The 20,720-nt window shown below is 44.4% G+C and overlaps 1 protein-coding gene across 1 annotated transcript in view; it reads right to left on the bottom strand.

Annotated features, from left to right (window-relative positions):
• The window catches only part of aarsd1 (alanyl-tRNA synthetase domain containing 1), a 78,989-nt gene that overhangs the window by 34,903 nt on the left and 23,366 nt on the right, over positions 1 to 20,720 (bottom strand). The window contains exon 6 of the mRNA XM_078224012.1: positions 19,306 to 19,359. Coding sequence (XP_078080138.1) covers positions 19,306 to 19,359 — 54 coding nt within the window. The remainder of the gene's footprint in view (positions 1 to 19,305; positions 19,360 to 20,720) is intronic.

Genomic DNA, 20,720 nt, shown 5'->3' with positions numbered 1-20,720 from the left:
CACTGACTCACTGGGGCTGCTGCTCAGCCACTCACTGACTCACTGGGGCTGCTGCTCAGCCTCTCTCTGACTCACTGGGGCTGCTGCTCAGCCTCTCACTGACTCACCGGGGCCGCTCCCCAGCCTCTCACTGACACACTGGGGCTGTTTTCATCCTTGTTTTAATGCGGTACTCAACTGCAAACTCTTTCCCAAAATATCTACTCCATAAATGTAAAGTTGTCTGCAGTAATGTCCTGCTGGAAAAATACTAGCTGTGAGTTTCTTCATATCTGTCATGTATTGAGCAAGTGATTTTGGTTATAGGTCTTTTTTAAGGTTTATTTATTATTTAGAAGACTAAGGAAATTTGGCATGTCAGCTATGACTCTCACCAACGTTTACAGATGCACCATAGAAAGCATTTTGTCTGGTTGTATCACAGCTTGGTATGGCTCCTGCTCTGCCCAAGACCACAAGAAACTACAAAAGGTCATGAATGTAGCCCAATCCATCACTCAAACCAGCCTCCCATCCATTGACTCTGTCTCCACTTCCCGCTGCCTCGGCAGCGCAGCCAGCATAATTAAGGACCCCACGCACCCCGGACATTCTCTCTTCCACCTTCTTCCGTCGGGAAAAAGATACAAAAATCTGAGGTCACGTACCAACCGACTCAAGAACAGCTTCTTCCCTGCTGCCATCAGACTTTTGAATGGACCTACCTCGCATTAAGTTGATCTTTCTCTACATCCTAGCTATGACTGTAACACTGCATTCTGCACTCTCTCGTTTCCTTCTCTATGAATGGTATGCTTTGTCTGTATAGTATGCAAGAAACAATATTTTTCACTGTATGTTAATACATGTGATAATAATAAATCAAATCAAGGTGCCAGAGCCCCATGTTTTGGAAGGAGAAGTACTGAAACTTATTCAATGTAGTATACTCTCAGTGTATTATGATTCTGGTTGGATGCACCTGCTGTATTCAAGCCTCATTAAGATCAAAAATCAGGATTGCACCTCATGCAATTAACTTGAGTACCAACTGTTAACAACAAGCATTGATGGAGGGGTCAAATAGGAATGTAATTTTGGTCTAATGGGGCCTTCTCCTTGTAATATGGCCAATGTGTAATGTCAATGACAAGGCCAGCATTTGTTGTCCATCTTTAATTGCCCTTGAACTGAGTAGCTTGCTGGGCCATTTCAGAGGATAGTTCAGAGTCAACCACATTGCTGTAGGTCTGGGCTAGACCAAGAGATTAATCTGGACCAGTGGATTACTAATCCAGTAACATTACCACTACGCTATCGACTCACTTCACATGCTAGGCCTTCCAGAGGCCAATCTTTGAAAAGAATCTTTTTGCCTAATGGGTCAAAAAGAAAACTGGCATAATTTTAAATGCAGCTAACATCCATTGTATAGTCTTGGCTGCCCTTTAAGGGCTGTTATTTTTCCTTCAGGTAACCAGGCAACTGTACAGTTATAAGGTCTTTTTTATACATCCAGGGGATGTGGGCCTCATTGGCTAGGCCAGCATTCATTGCCCATCCCTAATTGCCCTTCAGAAGATGGTGGTGGTGATGGTGGTGCACCATCTTAATCCCTGTTCTACTTGAGGGAGTTGGTGTCCGCACGGGAGGGTGAGGGACAGAGAGGTCACACGGCCAAATGCAGAGAATGCACCATGACCTCTCACCTGTTCCTCCATTGACAGACTGCTTCTTTCCTGCATTTGCTGCTGATTGGCTCACATGAAAAATCCCCCAGGCCTTTGGATATAGCTCTTGGGGCGAAAGGCATCAAGAGATATGGGGGAGAAGGGAGGAACCACGATATTGAATTTCAAAATGAATGGCGGAGCAGGCTCGAAGGGCCTACTCCCGCTTCTAGTTTCTATAATGGATGTGTCTTTTTTCTCCGTATCTGAGGGTCTTGACACCATTTAGAAAGCAAACAATGACCCGTTTATTTACGGGGAAGCTATGAAGAAGCCAGGAATGGCTGAGGCACCTGGCAAGGGCAGGACCCGGAGGTCCTATTACTAGCAGGAAGCCATTATTATTTTTTCCTCCATTTTCTGCCATGCATAAAAACACATTGAGTGGGAGTAGACCAAGGGCAGAATTTTCCTGTCCCACCCGCCACGGGAATCATAGCGGGCGGGACACGGACCATGCAAAGTTCCGTTGACCTCTAGCGGGATTTTCCAGCTTTGGGGTGAGCAGGGCCGAAAAATCTAACCCCCTATTGCCATTGAGTCTGCTCCGCCATTCAATACGATCATGGTTGATTTCCATTTCAACTCCACTTTCCCGCTCACTCCCCATACCCCTTGAGACAAAAAAAAACTCATTCGTAAACGTAGTCAATGGTAAAACTTCTGCAACTCTCTGGGATTGAGAATTCAAAGATTCACAACCATTTGACTAAAGTAATTTCTGCTTATTCCGAGTCCAAAATGTTCGGCCACTTATTCTGTCTTTTCAGTTCCCCAACTAGCAGAAACAATCTCTCAGCATCCACCCTATCAAGCCCCTTCAGAATCTTGTATGTTTTGATGCGGTCGCCAGTAAAACGGCAGGAAAATCAGCATCAGGAGTCTACAAATGAGTCCCTGGGGGCTGATTCCCGGTAATTGTGGGATAGGTGGGGTGGTGGGGTGGGGGGGGGGGGGGGGTGTTGTTTGCAGGGAGGTCTGGACCTGATTGGAGCACTGAGAGGGAAGCCATTAGGACTAGCTGTGGAAGGAGGGGCTGGTTGGCCATTGCGGCAGGATAGAGAAAGAGATTGTAATCAGCTTAGGGAAAATGGATAGGAGGCGCACTCCTCTTCCAGGCCCCACAAGGAGTGCTGTTAAAAAGGCACTTAACTTTTACAGCTAGTAACCAATCCCTTTCACTGCCCCCCACCAATCTTTTTGGCCAACCAAATAAACTAAATCAAATTAACGAGGGGATAAATTAAAAGGGGCAGCTCCCAAAAAGGAGGGGAACCGCCCAGAACAAAAGACCAAGTGCAAAGGAAACTTAAACATCAAATTAAAATGTGATTAAAGGGGTCAATGATACACCCCAGTCCCTGCAGTGCCCCGTGGGCATGGAAGGCATTAACACTGCCCTCGGACACCGCATGCTCCCTCTCCAGGGACACCCGGTCATGAATATAGCCGCAGTAGAGGGGCAGACAGTCGGGTCAGATGACCCCCTCGGTCGCCCGCTGCCTGGACCTGTAGATGGCACACCTTGCCAGGCCCAGGAGCAGGTTCACGAGGAGGTCCTCCTCCTTCCCTGCCCCCTCCGCAACAGGTGCCTGTAAATCAGGAGCGTGGGACTCAAGTATAAACAAAACATCAACAATAGGTTTTTGAGGAAACTAAAAAGGGCGTGCGACCTATAACATTTAACATAGACGTGGCTCACAGACTCCACAAGGTTGCAAAAAGGTCAGGTCGCTTAGGAGTCCGTGAACCAATTCAACCTTTACTGCTGCCTACCTCTATACAGCAACTACAAAATTTAAATTAAGCTTTTAATCACACTGTGGGAGCCCAATTTAAATGTATTGATGAGATTTTCCAACCTCAACTAACAGAAATTTAGTCTCCTCAAAACCCAGCACTCTAAAAATGGTAATAGGCAGGTACAGGCTGGGGGACCTCTTTGCATGCTATTTTGATACTGAAAAACAGGATCTCATAGGATATCGGAAGCACAGCATTACTGTAACCTAGCAGAGAGTGTCATTAACAGATGTCCCACTAGAGTTACCGTCACCTATTTCTGCAAGCAAGTGGAGGGATTAATATCGAGGCCAATATTTCCAACAGTAACTACAATGCAAACAAGAATGTTGATAACCTACTACCTGCAGGCAGTGCCTACACCGGCTTAATAATGAGTCAGCTCAACTGTTAGTTTTCTTGGCATGATCGCATTAGCTTGGTCCCACGGGAGGGGGGGACAATCATCCTTCAGGGAAATATCTCAAAAGCACAGAATATGAATTATTCCAGCTGCAATCGCAATTACATTTCACCTTAAATGATGTAAACTAATCGCAATTGTTAGCTCCCCGCCAGGCGAATTTTGAAACCTACTTGTTTTGAAAGGTGATGACACAGGCATGTACGTTAGTGTTTATTCTTTTCACAACTGTGTCAACAGCACTAACGAGTAGCCTGGTTGGAAGCAGAGGTTCAAATCTGAGTCATGGCAATTTCCCACATGGGGTATGGGTGCAATTAGTGTTTTGAAAGTTACTGCCATAAACACAATTGCAATTGCCATGTATGAATAGTCTTCCCCCCTCCCCCCCTCCCCACACCCCCTCATTTCTGTTAGGTTTATGCACATACAGTTGTCGAAAGTTTCCAGTTTACAATTACATGCTCACCGCACTCACTGAAAACATTGCAGTCCTAACTATAATACGCAACCATGATTAACTCACTTCCGGACTCTCCAAAGCCTGTCCAACATCTACAAAGGCACAAGTTAGAATTGTGATATTGAATTGATTTACTATTGTCACATGTATTGGGTTACAGTGAAAAGTATTGTTTCTTCCGCACCATACAAACAAAGCATACCATTGATAGAGTACATAGGGAAAACGTTACGGATAGGGTGCAGAACGTAGTGTTGCAGTAACCGGTAGGGTGAAGAGAAAGATCAGCTTATTATGTGATAGGACCATTCAAAATATAGTCTGCACCTGCTGCAACAACATTCAAAAAGTTGACATCATCCACGAAAAAATAGTCCGTTTGATCGGCACCTCGTACATTCCCTCAACCATCAATGCACAGTGGTAGCAGTGTGCGCCAAATGCAAGATGCGCTGCAGCAACTCGCCAAGGCTCCTTCTACAGCACCTTCCAAGTCTGCAATCTGTACCACATAGAAGGATAAGGGCAGCAGACGCATGGGAACACTGGGCGGCACGGTGGCTAGCACTGCTGCCTCACAGCGCCAGGGGCCCAGGTTCAATTCCGTCCTCGGGTCACTGTCTGTGCGGAGTTTGCACTTTCTCCCTATATCTGCGTGGGTTTCCTCCGGGTGCTCCGGTTTCCTCCCACAGTCCAAAGATGTGCGGGTTAGGTTGATTGGCCATGTTAAATTGAACCTAGTGTCAGGGGGATTAGCAGGGTAAATGTGGAGCTATGGGAATAGGTGGGATAGTGGTCAGTACAGACTCGATGGGCCAAATGGCTTCCTTCTGTACTGTAAGGATTCTATGATTCTAACACCACCAGCTGAAAGTTCCCTCCAAACCTCCAAAGCTTGGAAATATATCACCATTCCTTCACTGTTGAATCTTGAAACTCCCTACCTAACAGCACAATGGACATACCTACATCACATAGGCTGCAGCTGTTCAAGACGGCAGTTCACCATCACCTCAAGATCAGTTCATACTAGGTATCACTGGCCTTGAAGTGACCGTAACCTCCCAGAAATGAATAAAATATAAAAAAACATATTCTCTTGGAAGCAATGAAATGAAACAAGTACGTTCTAAAACTGCTTTCAAATAAGGTACTATTGATAACTGATGTAAAGCATGTATAAATTGATTGCATATCCTATGTTTTCTATAAATTAAAGTAAAAAGTCTCTCATCACCAGGTTAAAGTCCAACAGGTTTATTTGGACTTTAACCTGGTGTTGTGAGACTTCTTACTGTGCCCACCCCAGTCCAACGCCGGCATCGCCACACTATAAATTAAAGATTCGTAATATTGGTTCCCAATTGAGTTCTGGGTTATCCAGACTTTTCCTGCTGTAGTTAAATAAGTTTTTTTTAACTTGCATGGCCTAGCGTTTTTTGCTAATGCTTTCCTTAGTGCGCAGGAGCAGCATCAAACTGGCTGCTGAGGAATGGTGCCAGCAAGCGGAATGGTTGAGGAAAATCATGAGGTCTCAAAAAAGAAAAAGTGTGGGTTGAGGAGCAGAAAATATAGCTGACTGTAGTCAGGGCCACATTCCCCACTGAGGTAATGTTGACAAACTCTTGCCAAGTCATTAGTCATCCAAGATTGAGTCTGAGACAGATTTTAAACATATACATGCAGAACATAATAAGGAGTTGGTTCCAGCAATATTAAGCTATCTTAGCTTGGACTCAAGTACCTTGGTAGTTTTCACAGAAAAAAAAATCAGGTTGCATTTACACCACAGTTGTCAAATTGGTGCAAAAATGCTTTGATTTACATTGAGTGCAGTTATGGTGTAAATTAACCTTGAGGCCCAAGCTCTTAGTGTAAATCCACACTTGATTGAGATGGAAATTCATCAGATTTAGGAAATATCTTTCATCATGTGGAATTTTCTGATTCTTAGGCTATAATGAATTCCAAGCACAAATGTCCATGAGCATTGATAACTCTACTATTTAGCATTACAGCCAAACTTAGAAAAATATTGCTGGAATTCTGCTTTTCAAGCCACTGTCCTTACATTCCTCTCTATTTTAGTAAGAAGTCTCACAACACCAGATTAAAGTCCAACAGGTTTATCTGGTAGCACGAGCTTTCAGAGTGCTGCCCCTTCATCAGGTGAGTGGGAGTTGGGTTCACAAACAGGGCATATATAGACACAAACTCAATTACAAGATAATAGATGGAATGCGAGTCTAAACAGGTAATCAAGTCTTTACAGGTACAGACAAGGTGAGTGGAAAGAGGTTTAATCACAGGTTAAGGAGTTGTGAATTGTCTCAAGCCAGGACAGTTAGTGAGATTTTGCAAGCCCAGGCAAGTCATGGAGGTTACAGACAGTGTGACATGAACCCAAGATCCCCATTGAGGCTGTCCTCATGTGTGTGGAACTTGGCTATCAGTTTCTGCTCGGCGATTCTGCGTTGTCGTGTGTCTTGAAGGCCGCCTTGGAGAACGCTTACCTGAAGATCAGAGGCTGAATGTCCTTGACTGCTGAAGTGTTCCCCGACAGGAAGGGAACACTCCTGCCCGGTGATTGTCGAGCGGTGTCCATTCATCCACTGTCGTAGCGTCTGCACGGTCTCGCCGGTGTACCATGCCTCGAGACATCCTTTCCTGCAGCGTATCAGGTAGACAACGTTGGCCGAGTCGCAAGAGTATGCATTCTATTTTAGCATTGTGTCAGATGTATGTACAATGCCTCAGTAACACAAACTTGTCCTCTTTCACAAAGGAAGAAAGCCTAAGTGCTGGTGACAACCTAACCCAACCCAGCCTCCTGACTCTGGCTGCGCCTAAATGAAGTTGCATGCGATTAAAGTTTTCACTTTTATTTTGTGTATTATTATCTTTCCCTGGAGAAAAACAGGAGGCCCGCGCAGCTACGAACCTGATGACGCGCAAGGCTGCCGTGAGAGGTGTTTCAGATTACAAAGCTTAAAATTATTGCCCAGATGAAATGGTCCCCATGTTCCACAAAGAAAAATGTACACTTTCTGCTTCTCCCTGCCCAGGCTAGAAAGTCAAGGATTTGGAACAAAGGAATTGGTGCGAAAACCACATGAAATCCCTTTTCATAAACCTCAGCCAGGCAATCACAGCACTGTCCAGGATCCTTAACAGAAATCGCTCATTTAGCCAACATCAAAACCGCTGACTAATTTCTTATGGGAAATAATAGATTACGTTAAAATAAATACGAATACGAATAAAACAAATAAGCCATTGATGTATTCATCTATAAAAGGAGCACAACCCTTTCATATTTATCTCCAGAGTGTATTCATTTCTGGATTGTATGGGGGTCAGAGTACAAAATGAGATAAAGATAATTGAAATACTTTGAGAACAAAAGCTTACAGGAAGAAATAAAATATCCATTAAGAATAAAGGAGGAGCGATAAAAAAAAGAATCAGTTCCTGGTCAAACAAAGACTCAATATAAAACTGTCACCCTTCTTTTCAACTCCTTCCATTGTCTCATCCCTCCTTTTCTCCGTGAGTTCCTCCAGCCCTGAAAACTTCCAGGATGTTCATGTAACCCTGGCCTCCTGAGCATCCCCGATTTTAGTTGCTCCACCATTTGTGGCCACGCCATCAGCTGCCTAGGGCACCAGACTTTGTAATTCCCTCTCCAAGTCTCTTTGCCGTTCCAGATAATAGCACAACATTGCGGATGCTGGACTCTGAAACAAAAACGGAAAATGCTGGAAAATCTCAGCAGGGCTGACAGCATCTGTGGCGAGAGAATAGAGCCAACGTTTCGAGTCTGGCACCCAGAGATTTTCCACCATTTTCTGTTTTTGTCTTTGCCTTCCCCACTTCTCTTTCCTCCTTTTGTTGTGGCTGAAAAAAAAGACATGGGTGAGAATTTTATTGCCCCGCCAAAAGAATGGGAGCGGGCGGGGGTGGATCACGGAAAGGTCCGTTGACTTCAGGCAGAATTTTACGGTTTCTGGACCAGGAAGGCTGTAAAATCCCACCCAGACTATCAAAACTTTTCATCTTTCACTCATCAGGCTAGCTGGCAACAAATTACCAAACTGTTTAGAAGTTTATTTATTACTGTCACAAGTAGGCTTACATTAACACTGTAATGAAGTTCCAGGGAAAATCCCTGAGTTGCCACACTCCAGCGCCTGTTCGGGTACACTGAGAGAGAATCCGGCATGGCCAATGCACCTAACCAGCACGTCGTTCAGATTGTGGGAGGAAACAGGAGCACCTGGAGGAAACCCACGCAGACACAGGGAGAACGTGCAAACTCTGCACAGTGACCCAAGCCGGGAATCGAACCTGGGTCCCTGGCGCTGTGAGGCAGCATTGTCAACCACTGTGCCACAGTCCTAACAGGCGAACAACAACTTATATGCTGAGAAGAGAGTGCTGATTGGTTGGCAAGGGGACTTTATTTTTATTTTCTTAGACCAATCAGCACCACTCTATTCTGAGGCAGTATTAGTTGTTGTTCCCTTTTACAGTGTGGTTATTTCTTATGAGCTATTCTGATGAGTGCAAGACATAAAGCTTTGATGGCATGTATCATCTTTCAGCAATACTCAAGTTCTGTACTACTAAATGACTATATAACGACTTTTCTAAAACCTATCTCTTTGAGCAAGCTGTTAGCCAAGCCACCTAATATCTTAGGTGTCAAATTTTGCTTTATTACTTCTGTGAACTATTTTATTACAGTAATATAAATGCATATTGTTGTTATCTCTATAATATGTAGAACATTAGTAACCAAATGTGCAATAGGTCAAAGATGTGAGAAATATATATTGACATATGGATAAGGTAGAATCAGTTGCCCAAATATGGGTTATATATGCAAACGTACATATTATTTTAAGTTGATCTTTCTCTACACCCTAGCTTTGACTGTAACACTACATTCTGCACTCTCTCCTTTCCTTCTCCCTTGGGCACTCTATGAATGGTATGCTTAGCCTGTATAGCATTCAAGAAACATGCTTTTCACCGAATACCAATACACGTAACAATAATGAGTCAAATCAAATCAAATTTTTAGAAATAAGTCAAATGGGTTTGAACAACAGGCAGGGCATGATGTAGTGGTGTTACAGAAACTTACAAAGACCCAAGAAAAGCAAATTACTGCGGGTACTGGAATCTGAAACCAAAAGAGAAAACGCTGGAAAATCTCAGCAGGTCTGGCAGCATCTGTAAGGAGAGAAAAGAGCTGACATTTCGAGTCCAGATGACCCTTTGTCAAAGCTTTATTACTTTATTACAAAGCTTTGACAAAGGGTCATCTGGACTCGAAACGTCAGCTCTTTTCTCTCCTTGCAGATGCTGCCAGACCTGCTGAGATTTTCCAACATTTTCTCTTTTGGCTACAGAGACCCAAACTAGACAAGATTCCAAGCTTAGTATCCCAGTGTACAGAATCTTCAAAAAGGGCCAGAACATTAGGAAATAGGGGAGAAGTAGAAATATATGATCAAATACAACATCAAGGTAATGGAAAGAAAATAAGGGTAAACAAGCAGTGGAAACAGTATAGTTGGAACTAAGGAACAACAAAGATGATGAAAGTTATCTAATGACCTGCTGACAATGGGCAATGTATAAGTACAGAGACCAGACAAGTATCTAGTAGAAATGATTTGGTTATAATGGGAGGCTTTAACTTCATTGGGTTTTATCTTCAGTTGCGATTAAACCTCCAATAAGACATCTGGAGTCTAGGCTAATAGCCTGCCTTTGACTTCCATCTCTCCCAAAGTCGGATCTCTAGAAAGAATCCAGTATTTTGCCGACTGAGTGAATAATTCCCAAGATACAAGATTACATTGCTGCATCTTCAATGGACTCAACGATCAACCGAGTTCCTAGGACCAAGACCAAGAATTCTACCAAAGCCATCTGAAAGAACCTTCATTGGACATTGACCCACAACTCTTATTTTTATTGTGGTTTTGCCCTGAAACCCCTTTCTTTCCCTTATTGGGGAGATAATGGCTTAGTGGTATTGCTAGACTATTAATCAAAAAACTTTCTGGGGACCTGGGTTCGAATCCTGCCATGGCAGGTGGTAGAATTTGAATTCAATAAAAAAAATCTGGAATTAAGAATCTACTGATGATCATGAAACCTTTGTCAATTGTCATAAAAACCCATCTGGTTCACTAATGTCCTTTAGGGAAGGAAATCTGCCGTCCTTACCTGGTCTGGTCCACATGTGACTCCAGAGCCACAACAATGTGGTTGACTCTCAACTGCCCTCTAAAATAACCTAGCAAAGCCATTCAATTCAAGGGCAACTAGGGATGGGCAATAAATGCTGGCCAGCAAGCAACACCCATGTTCCACAAATGAATTTTTAAAAATCCCTCTTTTATTGTATGAATGCAAAAGAGGGCAATGTTATGAAACCCCTTCTCACATTTTGTGTGTGTAAAATAAACCAATCCCCTTATTTTACCTTATCTCGAGTTTGTTGTGGGGTCATTAATAGAGGATTGGATGACTCCAAAACTGAAGAGTTGGGAAAGTACTTATAAAAGGGGAAATCAAAAATCAAAAAGACCTTTCTGCTTATGGGTGGGTAGTAAAAGAAAAAAACAATTTCTGAAATATATTAAACTCACTATTCTCAATTTGATTTGGCTATAATCAGTTTTAAGTCTCTAATTGCATCTTATCAATTGTGAATGCTAAAAATGTCAGCACCCAAGAATTATCAGTCCGAATGTTTTCTAGTCATTTATTTATGTATCAGAATATCCTTTCAAAAAAGTCACCTTACACTAAAGAGGCTCTTCTTATACATTCCTTTATTAGACTGGTGTAGTGCAACCCAGGTCCCAGATATAGAAACAGTCTCAAGACATGGACTAACCAGTACGGATTTTACCATTTTCTCTTACACTTTAAAGGCATCCAATAATTTAACTAAAAAAAACCAGGCAATCTGCCAATGTACAGTAGCTGCTATTGAGCAAAAACACTTTCATAGTAGGTTGAAAAGTTCAGTACAAAAATTGATGGCATTCACACTGTTTGCTCTGCCAGGATCTTGGAATCCTTTGTAGATTCTTCCAGTTTCGTGCTGTTGCTGTCCTTCTCTGACCATAACTCTGGAGTTGTTTGAAAATAAATAAATAGAGTTCAGAATTGCCATTGTCTTGTAAATGCTTAGCAAATTAATAAAATGATTGATTTTCTGCTCCGTGCCAATATTTTCACAATTATTGACAGATATATAGAAACGTTCATAAATTATGGTTAATTTCTTAAATTTGAAAAAAGGGATAAGGGTTCAGCAATTTGAGAAGAGAAATATGCAAAAGTTTAAGCCAATATTTTGACATTTTTCTAATTCATCTTTATCTCCACTTCAATACAATTGGGTGTATTGGAGGAGAGTTTGTGTGGGTTAGTTAGGATCATTTGATGATGATTCACTGATAACTATCCTCAAGAGGGATTTCACAAAATGTACCTGCCTTGGTCAGGAATGAGCATTATTAATGCTTCCCAGAATGAACCTTCTTTGCGGCTTCCAAAGATTATTTTTTAGAAGAAAAACAGTTCTTAAATTTCAGCTTTATATATTGGGTGGAATTCTCCCATTTTGAGGCTAAGTGCAGAGGCAGGCAGCCTTTCCCGTTGGCTAGAATGATGGAATCCTGCATCAGATTCTGCATTTGGAACCCCATTAGTTACGCACAGGCGAGATCCCCTCCGAATCGCCTGGTGGGCCAGTAGCTGATTTGTCCACCCGCAGTCAGTTGGTGCATTCCAAAGTCCTGGCACTATATTTAAACACCAGTCCAGCACGCTGATACAATTCTCTCCAGCCCACCTGTCTTCATCAGACTGCGTAGGATGTAGCAACCCAGGGCGGCATGGTGGTACAGTGGTTAGCACTGCTGCCTCACGGTGCCAGGGACGTGGGTTCAATTTCGGCCTTGGGTAACTGTCTGTGTGGAGTTTGCACGTTCTCCCCCTGTCTGCGTGGGTTTCCTCCGGGTTCTCCAGTTTCCTCCCAAAGTCCAAAGGTGTGCAGGTTAGATGGATTGGGCCATGTTAAATGTGTGGGGTTATGGGTATAAGGTGGGGAGGAGGTCCTGAGCAAGATACTCTTGTCAGAGAATCAGTGCAGACTCGATGGGCTGAATGGTTTCCAACTACACCACAGGGATTCTATGAGAACCTATGAGAACCTGTCGAACAGCCTCAAGGAGAAATCTGTTCCTTGACTCAACCACTCACCCCCTAAGCCCATCACTTGCAAGGCACCCATGCCCCACTTGGACCACTACCCTCTGCATCTGGAGTCTTCACCCTTCCCCTTCCAGTAAACAATGTGGTACCCCTTTGACCCCTTTGTTGGGGTCTAGCTTCCCTCCCCTCAGTCTTCCTTCTGTCTTCCACTGTTTCATCCACCTCCTTGCCCCTCTGCCTGCCTTCATGAGCCTTCACCCTTCCCCCTCATCCTCCTTCCACATTATCTTTCTTATCTTCTTCAGGCCACCACTCCGCCACCGTCTGTCGAACATCAGACCTTTGTTGCGGTGGCTGCATGAGTCTTGCAACACGGTGCTGTCCAAAAAGACATTGGTGTGTGGCACCAGGGGGATGGAGACTCCTGTACTCCCTAACCCCAGGCACAGTATTTATCCAACCCAGTCACACAGGAGGATCCATGGATCCAGCAGCACGGTGCTGTCCACAAAGACCAGCTCAGCATGAAGATGGAGGGCAGGAACCGGTTTGCCCCAGTACAGTGATGTACAGTGCATCATGAGTAGTGCAGTTCTCTGGCAGAAAGTAGTTGCACTCACCTCAAAGATGGGATGCCAGCAAGCAGCTGTTTAATGAGCATCCATGAGATGCAAATGAATGCAAATTGCATTCATGCCACTAGCCAGCAGGAAGAACGACCTGCCGTTAACCTGCTGTTGGGAGAATTGCAAAGTGATTTTACACCGATGAGTTTCCAATTAGACTCTCTTTATAGAACCTTAGTTAGACCGCACTTGGAATATAGCATTCAATTCTGGTCGCCATATTACCAGAAGGATGTGGAGGCTTTGGAGAGGGTACAGAAAAGATTTACCAGGATGCTGCCTGGTATGGAGGGCATTAGCTATGAGGAGAGGTTGGAGAGACTTGGTTTGTTCTCAATGGAACGACGGAGTTTGAGGGGCGACCTGATAGAAGTCTACAAGGTTATGAGGGGCACGGACAGAGTGGATAGTCAGAAGCTTTTTCCCAGGGTGGAAGAGTCAATTACGGGAGGCATAGGTTTAAGGTGCAAGGGGCAAAGTTTAAAGGAGATGTACAGGGCAAGTTTTGTACACAGAGGGTGCTGGGTGCCTGGAACTCATTGCCGGGGGAGGTAGTGGAAGCAGATACGATAGTGACTTTTAAGGGGCATCTTGACAAATACATGAATAGGATGGGAATCGAGGGATACAGTCCCTGGAAGGGTAGGGGGTTTTAGTTCAGTCGGGTAGCATGATCAGTGCAGGCTTGGAGGGCTGAAGGGCCTATCCCTGTGCTGTAGTTTTCTTTGTTCTTTGTTCACCTCCCACCAAACCCACTGTGGGCAGGATGGGAGAACTCCGCCCATTGAGTGCATCGGACTTTTTGAATGGAATGTGCATGCAAATACTTCAAGACAAAATCAGTCTTGCATCAGAGAGCTTATTGAAATGAGATAGTAATGGTCATCTCCCTTTCACACATGGGATCATTCTCTAATTCAAAGCCTTAGTTTCTTTTCTTCTTCCCATTTGTTAAGTGGGAAGAGATTTAACCAACCCAGTAGGGGTGAGTCAAGAGTACATTCCATCAGATAGATAAGTATATAGGTTTCAGCCAAGTGTTCTATATTTGCTGTAGTGAATGAGTGCAACTTATGACATTACATTTCCTTTTCGTCCATTTAAGCACAAGCTTTAACTTTATAGAATGCTGAAAGAAAGTGATAATCATGTTTTGTAAGGAAATCTAAAACATCTTGCGCAACTAAGTACAATGCAGAATCCATAAAAGCAGAATCAACTACAAGATGTTCTCACTAGATTAACTTCTTCTATTAAAAAGTTGATGTCAGAATGTGCTTCTTGTTAACTTTTTCCTTTAAAAATACCTATGCCTTCATTTTGACTGGAATCTCCCTATGTAAATAGCGTGTAGCAATAAGGGGGTCTTTCTCAGGTTGGAGGGCAGTAACCAGTGAAGTGTCACAGGGATCAGTGCTGGGACCACTGCTCTTCACCATATATATTAATGATTTGTAGGCAGGAACAGAGAGTATTGTGGGGCCAAATTTGCAGATGATACAAAGGTGGGAGGGAAGGCAGGTTGTAAGGAGGATATAAATAGTTTACAGAGAGATATTGACCTGAATTTTACCGGCATGCACGCCCCGATTCCGAGGCCGGGCGAGGCTCGGAGAGCGTCATTCCCCATTGGCCTTGGGCGGGATTGTACAAACCTTGGGCGGAGGTGTCGGTAAACTTCCACCCATTGACCGGTTAAGTCAGCGGACAGAAAATTGGCAAATGTAATTCAATGTGGAAAAATGTGAGATTGTCCATTTTGGAAGAAAGAATGAGAAGGCGGATTATTATTTGAATGGAGAGAGACTGCAGAAAGTTGTAGCACAAAGGGACTTGGGGATCCTTGTTCATGAAACCCAGAAAGCTCGCATACAGGTGCAGATGGTAATAGGGAAGGCAAATGGAATGCTGGTTTTCATTTCAAGAGGACTGGAATGGAAAAGAAAAGAGGTGTTGCCATAACTTAACAAGGTACTAGTGAGGTTGCTTTTAGAACAGAGTGTACAGTTTTGATCCCCTTATTTAAGGAAAGATGTATTATCACTGGAGGCAGTACTGAGGAGGTTTATGAGGATGATCCTTGGAATGGAGGGACTGCCATATGAGGAAAGATTGAACAGGTTGGGTCTGTACACCTTGGAGTTCAAAAGGATGAGAGATGATGGGCTGGATTTTCCAGCCGCGCTCGCCGTAAAAACGGAAAATCCCACCTGAAGCCAATGGACCTTTGCATGGTCCACCCCCCGCCTGCTACGATTCCCATGGTGGGCAGAATGGGAAACCACCACCCGACCCCTCCCCCCACCCCCCCCCCACCGATATAATTGAAAATATATAAGATTCTTAGGAGGTTAGACAGGGTAAATGTTGGGAGGATGTTTCCACTCATGGGAGAGTGTAGACCAGAGGGCATAGTCGCAGAATAAGGGAGTGCTCATTTCAGACTGATTTAATGAAGGACTTCTTCTCTCAAAGAGTGGTGAATCTTTGGAATTCTTTACCCCAGGAAGCTGTGGAGGCCGGGCCTTGAATATTTTCAAGGCTGAGATCGATAATTTTTTAGTCAATAGGGGAATTAAGGGTTATGGAGATAAGGCAGAAAAGTGGACTGAGTGAGTCTTAGATCAACCAAGATCTTATTAAATGGTGAAGCAGGTGTGAAGGGCTGAATGGCCTACTCCTGTTCCTATTTCTTAAGATCTTATGGGCCAGAATTCTCCAGTCTCGCTCAGCCATAATCTCCATTCACTGCAGCGGGACTGGAAAATCCCAGCTGTGGGGGAGGTCAGAGAATTCCGGCCGTTGTCTTATTCTTGTTAGGCTTTAATTACACTCTGTCCCAATTGGGGTGCTGCAGTAGCATCAGCCATGATTGAATGACAGAGCAGACTCGACAGGTCGAATGGCCTCAATGTTCCTGTATCTTATGGTCTTCATACCACTGACAGCCAAAAAAAAAGTGTTATCTTTTACACTTCTTCCTCAACTTACCTTAAACGCTGTCCAGAGGCTCATCCTAGAAACAGAGAATTTATACAAAATTAGTATATAAAAAAGCAGAAAATCATAGATTGTCATAAAAAATGTTCTGGTTCACTAATGTCCTTCAGGGAAGGAAATCTGCCATCCTTACCCAATCTCCAAGAAGGCAGCTAACCTCCAGCTTCTCAAGGGCAAGTCGGGCTGGGAAATAAATGCTGGCTTTTAGCCACAGATGCCCAAATTCCATAAACAGAGTTGAAAAAAGACTTGCAGTATCAAATACAAGTCCCTCCAATAGCTGACAGTTACATTTCACTTACTTTAAAAAGAAACACACTGGTTGGGATTTTATAGCCTTGCTCGCCCCGAAACCATAAAATCCACCCAGGTTCAACGGACCTTTCCGTGTTCTGCCTCTCGCCCGCTCCGATTCCCATGACGAGCAGGGTGGTAAAATTCCACCCATTAATTTCAAGATTTTGGCCAATGCTCGCAAAGCCACATTTAGTCCCTATTCACTGCTGGCCTGAAAAGGTGCTGGTGACCATCCATCTCTAATATAATAATTATAAATGATTTGCTCGGACACCTCAGAGGCACTGGCCGGAATTCTCTGGCCATTCATGCCCCGCCGCTGCTGCCAGCGAGGACGGAGAATTTGGCGCTCAGCCAAATCTCCGTTCACCGCAACGGGACGGGAGAATCCCATCTGCGGGCGAGGTCAGAGAATCCGGCCACACTGAATGAATCAACTACAGGTAGGTCCGACCAGGCACATTGATGAACCAGTTGGGTTATCACAGCGTTTTTCCATTCAGGTTTATTGAAATCATGGTGGCATCTGGCCAGCACGGTGGCACAGTGGTTAGCACTGCTGCCTCACAGCACCAGGGACCTGGGTTCGATTCCTGGCTTGGGTCACTGTCTGTGTGGAGTTTGCACGTTCTCCCCGTGTCTGCGTGAGTTTCCTCTGGCTGCTCTAGTTTCCTCTCACAGAGATAGGTTGTGCAGGTTAGGTGGATTGGCCATGCTAAATTGCCCCTTCGTGTCAGGAGGACTAGCTAGGGTTAATGCATGGGGTTGTGGGGATAGGGCCTGGATGGGATTGTGGTCGGTGCAGACTTGATGGGCTGAAGGGCCTCCTTCTGCACTGTAGGATTCTATGATCTATGATTTGAATTTCTGTACTGTACTCCCCACACTAATATGCCCTCTCCTTTCCAAAGGGAATGCTGCTCCTGCTTAATGTAACACAGGTAACACTCGAAAAAGATATTCAAAATTACTAATCCTTTGCCACGCAGCAAAGGAACAAAAGGTCTTGGTGACATTTCAACTGATCTCTTGGCGGACTCACACCACTTCACAATACTACAGGGCAGGCCATTCTCAGGCATTTGTTGCCTGAGCCACCTATCAAGATACTCTCCCTAATAAAAGGTCAGCATTGCTCATAACTGAGTAGGAATGGAGCCATGCATACCCAGCCATGGCTCAGTTGGTAACACTGTGTCTCTGAGTCTGAAGGATCTGTGTTCAGTTCTGACTCCAAGATTGAGCATTAATATCAAGGCTCAGCTGTACTGAGAGAATGCTACACTGTTGGAGGCTTTGTCTTTCAGCTGAGAGGATTAACCAAGGTGGACATAAAAGATCCCCAGCACTATTTTGATGAAGAGTAGCCCTGTGTGATGTGGCCAATATTTACCCCCTCAGTCAGTATCACTAAACAGATGGTCTGGTCATTGTCACATTGCTGCTTGGGAGAGCTTTCTGTGAGAAAATTGGTTCCCATATTTCCTACATCACAAAAGTGACGACATTTCAAAGGTACTTCATTGGTTGAAGAGTGCTTTGCGACATCGAGTGGTCACGAAAGGCGCTATATAAATGCAATGGCGCGATCTTTCTGGCCCGCAGCGCAGGTCAATTGGTGCAGCCAGTCAGGAAGAAAGGGCATGAGACTCTTCCACTGGGCACGAACCGGTCTTATGCCAAAAGCCATCTTCCCAGCTGAGTTTTGCCGGCAGGATCAGCCTCATGCCAATTAAGAGCACAAAGCTGATTTGAATATTCATTAACGCACCCGGCACAGCCGATTATGGCCTCCTGGATATATTCCCTCCTCATCAGTGGGAGGTCTAGCCGGCGTGAATCATTCATGGTCCCCATCGATGGAGACCTGACGATGGCCATGTGGGAGGAATCAGAGGCCATTAAAGCCCCTGAGTGTTCGGGGACATGTGCCCATGGGGTAGTGCCAGCCTGGCAGTGCCCATTGGGCAACCTAGCATTGTCCACCACGCACCATAACTACGCCAGGGCAGTGCCTGAGTGTGAGTGGGGCCTGAGAGGAGGTGGGGAGCTCTGCAGATGACATGGGGATCGGCGAGAGGGGAATCTGCTAGATGGGGGGTGATTGGCAAATGGGGTGGTGATGGGTGTGGGTGAGGGAGGGATCAGCACAGGGACCGATCAGTGGGGGGGGGGGGGGTAGATGATGTCTATGGGGAGGTGGGTGGGAGGGGCTGTTGGCAGGAGATCAGGGCACCTCCGCAATGGTGTCCCAAGCACTGTTCACCGGCAAGCTTAGGCTCTGTCTCCCCTTCTACTGGCGAGAATCGCGACCGGGCTCTTTTGTTGCACTATGTGTCGTAAGATTATCACTCGCAGCTTGACAAAAAAAAACCCCCATGCCGTTCTCTCCCGCGTTCTTGTTCATTTGGCATTTAGAATTTTTTCGTAGGGTTGCACCCCAAGTATTTCTCTCATTTATTAGATGTCATCGCAAGAGAATAAAGTTTCCAGTTCCCGCACCTAAGATTATTGGCAGCCTGCCCTACAAGAGGATATTCTTCCTGCCTGTTTTTTTTTCTGTATTTGCCATGCCCAAGTGATCAAACAGCCCGAGGAAATCTGTCCTGTGGTTTACACTTTTAGGAATGTACATTGAGACATTTTCTACTTCTTGCTGGAATGTGTTATCTTGGTCAGTTGAGACAACTACAACAAGTTGAAAGGAATTGGACTCTGTGTTAACTAAAACCACTTCCCCTGTGGTTGAATATTTACATCGAGATCATCCATTGTCGGAGGTGGCCCAGTATTCTTCAGATCCTTCATCATCTGAAACAGAAAAAAAGTTAAGCTGAGTTTTATTTACTCAATGATTTAGAAATCCAGTAAATTTCCTAACTTTAAAAAATGCATGCAATAAGGATTTAGGAACATGTTTTATAAGTCACATTTTAAAGAGATTAGAAGCTTTTACTGTAGACATTTACCTTAAAATACACTTACTGTCTTAGGCAACGAGGATCTTAAAATGTTCATTTATCAAATAAAATAAGGTAACCCATCAAAAATAACACAAAACAATCTGGGACTACAAGTGGAACTTTAGTACATTTCAGATGCTGCTAGCATCTGGCACTAAATGTTGGGAGGGATTATTTTTTGGAACAAATTGAGGTATTCTCGCTAAATCCTGGAGTTCAGTTACTGGATTATTGGACTGTTTTACTCTCCAGACCCCAGAGAGCTAGCAATAGGCCAAAGGTCAGGCTCCTGATTTCCTGTTGATGGAGAGAATCAAGGAACAGAGAAAGACATGTTTTGGTTTGGTTGAGAGGAGCATGCTTAGATGTAGCAAGTAAAGAGGAGAGCCAGCCTTAAGAACTTAAACTGGCCCAGAGCAAACAATGGGCTGTGTCAATGAAAGTTGACCAAAAGGAAGTTTATTTAGCCAATCAATTGAGACAGTGTGGTATATCCTTTATTATGCCCATATGAAAAAGGCAAGCAATAGAAGCAGGGTCCATGTACAAAGCAAAAGCAGCATAAATTGAGTGAGTACATTGGGAGAGTAGGCTTAATAGGAGGCAGGTGGGAACAACAATATGCAGCTGTTGAAAGAAGGTAGGATTGAGAAATACTGAACTCAGGGATTAACTGATGGCTCCTAGTTGTTATTTATAACAACTAGATGGTGGCACAGTGGTTAGCATTGCTGCCTCACAGTGCCAGGGACCAGAGTTCGACTCCAGCCTTGAGTGACCATCCGTGTGGTGTTTGCATGTTCTTCCTGTGTCTGCGTGGGTTTCCTCCGGGTGTTCCCGTTTCCTCCCACAGTCCAATGATGTGCAGGTTAGGTGGATTGGCCATGATAAAGTGCCCCGTAGTTCCCCAAGATGTATAGGTTAGATAGGTTAGCCATGGGAAGTGTGTGGGGTTATGGGGATAGGGTGGGGGAGAGGGCCTGGGTAAGATGCTCTGTCAAGGAGTTGGTGCAGACTTGATGGGCCGAATGGCCTCTTATGCAATGTAGGGATTCTATGATTCTAAGATTTAGTGCAATTCAACACTCTGCACAGTTACAGAGGACTTACTAGAGGCAAAAAACCAAGGTCCACCTAGTTCGCTTTCCACACGAAATACAATGTTAACAGAGTTGCTAACAAACCTAGACATGACACAGGTTGCAAGTT

The sequence above is a fragment of the Mustelus asterias genome, chromosome 11 (assembly GCF_964213995.1).
Source record: "Mustelus asterias chromosome 11, sMusAst1.hap1.1, whole genome shotgun sequence".
NCBI classification, from domain to species: domain Eukaryota; kingdom Metazoa; phylum Chordata; class Chondrichthyes; order Carcharhiniformes; family Triakidae; genus Mustelus; species Mustelus asterias.
This window is presented reverse-complemented; position numbering and strand designations above follow the sequence as displayed.